The 6,409-nt window shown below is 31.1% G+C and overlaps 1 protein-coding gene across 1 annotated transcript; it reads left to right on the plus strand.

Annotated features, from left to right (window-relative positions):
• The first annotated feature begins 228 nt into the window (after window positions 1-228).
• On the plus strand, window positions 229-5,084 carry LOC123305047 (piggyBac transposable element-derived protein 4-like). The gene is made up of 3 exons (XM_044886651.1): window positions 229-347; window positions 2,603-4,431; window positions 4,936-5,084. Exons 1-2 carry the CDS (start codon window positions 236-238, stop codon window positions 4,408-4,410), a joined length of 1,920 nt encoding a protein of 639 aa, XP_044742586.1. The 5' UTR covers window positions 229-235; the 3' UTR covers window positions 4,411-4,431; window positions 4,936-5,084.
• The last annotated feature ends 1,325 nt before the right edge of the window (window positions 5,085-6,409 follow it).

Consider the following 6,409-nt stretch of genomic DNA (forward strand, 5'->3'; position numbering starts at 1 on the left):
ACTCATTAAAAAAATGGAAAATAATGTATTTCATGAAGTAAATAATCATTTTTTAATCGATGACGAAAATGTAGTTCTTATTAAAAATGAAATTATTGATGAAAGTTATTCAATGGAACATGAATCAATTAAAGAAGAAAATAATAAAACGAATGACCATGCAATTAAAAAGGAAATAATAGAAGAAAATGTTACAATAAAACACGAAGGAATTGATTTCAATGAAGAGTTTTCCATGTTTAAATATAAAAAAATTAAACTTGAACGTCAATTAAATACAGAATTTATAACAAAGGATGAAATATTTGATGAAAATGTTTTAGAACAGCAATCAATTCAAAACGAAGGTAAGAATATTTGTGACGTTTGTGATAAAAAATTTGCTCAGCAAAGCTGTTTAACTGTACATACACGAATTCGTAGTGGAGATAAGCCTTTTTCATGTGAAATTTGTGATTAAGCTTTTATTTAAAAACATGATTTAATTCGACGTGAACGAATTCATAGTGGAAAATAACTTGTTTATTGTAAAATTTGTGAGAATGCTTCTATTTAAAAACATGGTTTAATTCGACATGAACAAATTCATTCTGGAGAAAAACCTTTTCCATGTGAAGGCTGTAATAAAACATTTACTATGCAAGATAATTTAATTAAACTCGAACGAATTCATAGTAGTTTAAACTTATTTCCTGTGAATATTATGGTAAATCATTTACTCGCCGCAACAGTTTAGAAACACATAAACGAGCTTATACTGGGGAAAACATTTTTCGTGTGCAGTTTGTGATAAATTATTTAATAAGTAAAACAGTTTAGAAACAAAAATGGAATTATAACCTTTTTCTTGCGTTTGTGATAAAACATTTAATTATAAATAGAATTTCATTCGACATGAACGAATTCATGCTGGGGAAAAACCTTTTTCTTGTGCAGTTTGTGATAAATACTTGACTCAGCATAGCAGTTTAGAAACACAAACGGGCTCAAGCTGTAGAAAAACCCTTACCGTGAAGTATGTGACATAACGAATCCATAGTGGGGACAAAACGTTTTTCTTGTGAAGCTTTTAGTCAATAATTTATTCACAAAAGCGACTTAATTTACCATAAACGAACTCATATCAGAAACATTTAAATGTTAAGCTCAATAATTTTTTTTGTGCGATTAAATGCGTCATTTTAAATAAAATTTGAATTAAATCAGATATTGAAATGAGCAATTAGGTCAATGGGTCTTGTAAATCGTTAGAGATAGAAAAAGTTTAAATGTAAAAAATGTTTCTTATAAAAAATAAACAACTTTTGTTTGAAACGTTTTTTTGTAAACATCACTGTTCATCCGTGAGTATGTGTTTGTGTGTAAGAGTGTCTATCTTTTTTGTCTACGTGGTGTAAAAAACAAACAATTGCGTTATCAACACTGCCTAGACATGGTATTTCAACAGTTAACTCAGTCAATTTTTTATTTTCACTTGTTGAATATACATTTTTTAACTAACCAAATATTTAAATAATATAATCTTAAAAAATTAGTGATAGTAAAAATCTTAGAAACCTAACTAGCCCAGTGCACTTACGCACCGGCCCAATAGTTTTGACACTAGATTTTTTTTATTCATTCATTCAATAGGGGGTTGTTTGTAGACCTAAAATCTGATTTTGCGAACTCGGGAAATTAACCCTTTTGTCGACGTCTTGGAAAATGACTTTTTAAGTTTTGGCCCATATCTCAAATTTGATGATTTTGATGTCGTTGAACTTGCCTGCGTTTTATCTTCAAACCCATTTATGTCAAAGTACACGCTACGATTGATAGAAAAAAAGTTATTCGTGTTCATTCAAGTTCAATTTTTTTGCGAGTTTCTTATTATAACAGTTTTTTGCAAATAGTTTTTTAATAGTGCATCTTCTTATTCAAGAGATATCAAGCTGAAATTTTTACAGCTTGCTTTAAACAACCTAGGTTTATTGGGTCTTGGATCCGCAAAACCCATCTTTTAAACCTTAAATACAAAAGTTTAGATTTAAAAAATTTTTCTTATAAAAAAAAACAACACTGTTTACCCGTTTAGGTTAGAAATACAAACTGTGAAACAAAAAAGAAACTCACGAAAATTTTTAACTTTGAACAAGAATAACGTTTTCCAATCAAGCGTAGTGTGTACTTTGAAATAAATGGGTTTGAAGATGGTAAGTTCAACGACAATCAAAATCATCGATATTGAACGAATAAAACGCAAGATATGGGTCAAAACGTAAGAAAAATCATTTTCCAAGATGGCGGCGAAACAGTTAATTTCCGGAAAGGCAAAATCAGATTTAAGGTCTCCAAACAACCCCCTATTGAATGAATGAGTAAACAAATCTGTGTCAAAACTTTTGGACCACCCCTCTACGATTTACGTAAGTGCACTGGACCAAACAGTTTTTGTGTGAATTATTTATCTTCACTATTTGAAAAAATATTCTAATTACTTTACAAAGTTGTAAACATTTTGCGTATGCATTGTATGCATTGTTATTTTTAATTCAAAAGTTTTATCTATCCATAACTTAGCTAACATTAATCATTTTCTTATTGTGTAATTGTTTTATTATAGATTCACAAACTATCATGGGGTCTTATAATTTAAATTCTTCCCATCAATTTGAAAAAACAATAGCTGACCAATGTAATTTAAATTTACTTGAACTCATCGAAGAAGAAGAATCTGATGCAGAAGATGAAATAAGTGATCACAACACAGGTACTGAACAGTCTGACTTAGACAACTCTGACGATGATGGTGGAGTTGAAGATGAAAACAGAAAAAAATATAATTTTTTATTGGGTAAAGATAAAGAAACCAAGTGGGGCCTTAATCCACCAAATAAAACGATTGAAACGACAAAAGAAAATATTAATACGTATCTACCAGGTGTGAATGGTCCTGCGAAACAAGTAAAAAATATAGTTGGTATATGGAAGTTATTTTTCCCATTATCAACTGTACAAGAGATAGTAACATTCACCAACGCTTACTTGGAAAAATTAAAGCTGGAAGCTAAATATAAGCGAGATGTACGAACTACTAATGTCAATGAAATATATGCTTTAATTGGTTTGCTATATTTAATTGGTTTGAAACATGGATCACATTTTACTTTGAAAGAATTGTGGTGTTCAGATGGGACAGCACCAGACATTTTTCGAAGTGTGATGAGTTTGCAAAGATTTAACTTGTTGTTAAGAGCATTGCGATTCGATGACTTCAATAGTCGTGAAGAAAGGAAGGCGTTCGACAACTTAGCTCCAATTCGAAAATTCAGTGATGATTTTATTGACAGATGCCAAAACTTATACACACCAGGAAAATTTTTAACTATAGATGAAATGTTAGAGAGTTTCCGGGGCCGGTGTAAATTTCGTCAGTATATTGCTAACAAACCTGCTAAATATGGAATCAAAATCTATTCATTAGTTGATTCTAAAACATTTTATACTGTAAAAATGGAAATTTACGGAGGAAAACAGCCTGACGGACCATATAAAAAATCGAATAGCGCATTTGATTTGGTTAAAAGATTGAGTTCGCCAATACTCAATACTGGTCGTAATATAACGATGGATAATTATTTTACCTCAGTGCCTCTAGCTCAAGATTTATTAAAAAATCACAAGACAACAATCGTAGGAACAATTAGTAAGAATGAAAGGGAGTTGCCTCCTGAGTTTTTGGTGACAAGAAAGAGGCCTGTTGCTAGTAGTCAATTTGCGTTTACTGATAATTGCACTTTAGTATCTTACGTTCCTAAAAAGAATAAAAATGTTCTTGTTTTATCAACATTGCATTACTCGAATCAAATAGACGCGAATTCTGGAGAAAAAATGAAACCCGAAATGATCACATTTTACAATTCTACAAAAGGAGGCGTGGATACAGTTGATGAGTTAAAAGGAATTTATACAACGGCCCGAGAGACTAAGCGTTGGCCTATGGTAATATTTTACTCATTTTTAAACATATCTGGTATAAATGCGCAAATCATTTATAAAGATAATAATTTAACGAATCAAAACTTAAATCCAAACCTTACACGACGTGAATTTTTAAAAACTTTGTCATTAGAGTTGATTCAGCCTCATCTTCTTGATCGTCTCAAAGAAACAAGATTAACAATGGAACTTCGACAAACTATTATGAAAATTACTAAATTAAAAACGGGCGTTGTGCCTGAAGAAGATGTTATAACGCCATGTTCAGATGAAACAGGAAAGGATGGGTTTTGTTCGTATTGTCCACGGCGAAAAAATCGTAAAACTAAAAAAAAGTGCAGGCAGTGTTCATTACCTGTTTGCAATGAACATGTGGCCTTTCTCTGTATGAAGTGTGAAACTAAAATGATTGACAATTTTACCGAATGTTAATTTAATAAATAAAACCAAATGTTAACGTAGTTCCAGCATGGTATTTGCAGTTTCTATGTTAAAGCAATGGTACAATTTTTTTTTCGACAGAATTTAACGAAAAATTAAATTTAAGAATTTAATAATGCTTACTATTAATTCCCAAAGTTTCAGAAATTTTGACCGTTTAAAATGGGAAATAATTATGCCAACGTCCCAATTTCGATCAATTTACGTCAAAATTAATATCTCGAAAGTGAAAATTAATTTCTAAATTTTTTTTTTAGAATTTTATTGTATAAACATTTTTTTCTACTTTTTCTTCAATATATAATAATATCATAAAAAATAGTTGGAGAGACCGGACATTTTACATGCTTTAAATGGGACATGACCCTCAAAATCGCGAACTTTGTCTTTAAATATCTCGCGATCTAAACGGTCAAAAATTATGAAATTTTAGGAATTCATAAATAAAGCTTTTATAAACCCGAGAAAAAAAATTCGGCCAAATCTGTCGAAAAGTGATTTCATGCTGGTACTACCTTAACTAATAATTATTTATCGATAATGTTTATTGACATCTGATGTCTCTCTTTTACGTTATGAGCTGTGATTTCTAGTCAATACAATTTAACTTAGTTATGTAATTGACAGTTGTATTGAAAATAATAAATTATTTATTACGCACTACGAATCTCTACGAACTGAAACTATTACGTATAAATTTAATTTAATCTTAATTATCAAATGTATTTATTTTTGTAACTAATAAAATTACTTTCATGAACTATGGTAAAATTAGTTAAAATGAATTTAATTATTAATATTATTTCTCTGCTCTAATGTTTTCACTTTCAAACATGATTAATCACATCACCAAACTAGTTTTAATTAGAAGTGCGAAAAAATAAATTTATATAAAATTATGTAGAGGTTATGTTGTAAAATTTAAAGAATATTTAACGCGCGAAATATTTGGTGCATGTGCAGAACACGTTAGCAAATCTCTCATCACGGGACTAATAATTACCAAACGGTTGACGGAAATGCTAACGGGTTAACATCAGACAATATGACCAACGGGCTGTACTGTTGAACTTAACATATGGATTTGATTATTCATTAATAAGATGACAGAATTCCATGATTGATAAATAATTTCCGAAAATGTTTTTAAGATCTCAACGGTAGTAAAAAAATGCATCCTTTATCAGGTCATACATCATCAGCTGATCATTTTCATTGAATAACAAGTGAAAACAAACAATTGACTGAGTTAATTGTTGAAATAACATGCATAGTCAGTGTTGATTTCTTTATCACATTACACAGTGATGTTTACGAAAAAATGTTTCAAACAAAAGTTGTTTAATTTTTGATAAGGAACATTTTTTACATTTAAACTTTTGTTCTATCTCTAACGGTTTACAAGATGGGTCCTACGGACCCAAGACCCAATTGACCTATGATGCTCATTTACGAACTTAACCTCACTTTTTACGTCCTGAGTACGCTGTACAGTGGAGGGACGCCTGCTTCGACAAGAAGGGTGTTGAACAGGAACGCATTTGTCCTAAAGATAAACGTAGGACTTGATATTGAATGCGATCCAGAATAGATGAGATGGAATGGGAGATGAGATAAAGCAAGAAGCCATCATAGTCAAAAACTGCCCCGACGAAATCATGGTAAAAAGTGAGTAGGGTGGAAGGATCTGCTCTCCACCATGTAGAACGAATGGTGCGCATTGCATTTAAACCACTTTGGGTTTAAATGCCTGTAGCAAATATGTTTGGATTCCAGGGTGACTAGGAATTTGACGGATTTTTGGAAGCTAATAACTGAATCTTGAAATAGAAGAGGTTGTGCCGAGCCTTGAGAAAAGGATATCTGTGGATTTGGTTGTTGAAATTTCAAGGCTAAAGTGTTCTTTAGTCGAATAAGACCCTTTTCGACATCCCTTCTAGCTACATCTAAAGAGCGAGAGGATGAGTATATGACAATGTAGTCAGCATAT

Source organism: Chrysoperla carnea, chromosome 1 (genome assembly GCF_905475395.1).
Source record: "Chrysoperla carnea chromosome 1, inChrCarn1.1, whole genome shotgun sequence".
Classification (NCBI taxonomy): Eukaryota; Metazoa; Arthropoda; class Insecta; order Neuroptera; family Chrysopidae; genus Chrysoperla; species Chrysoperla carnea.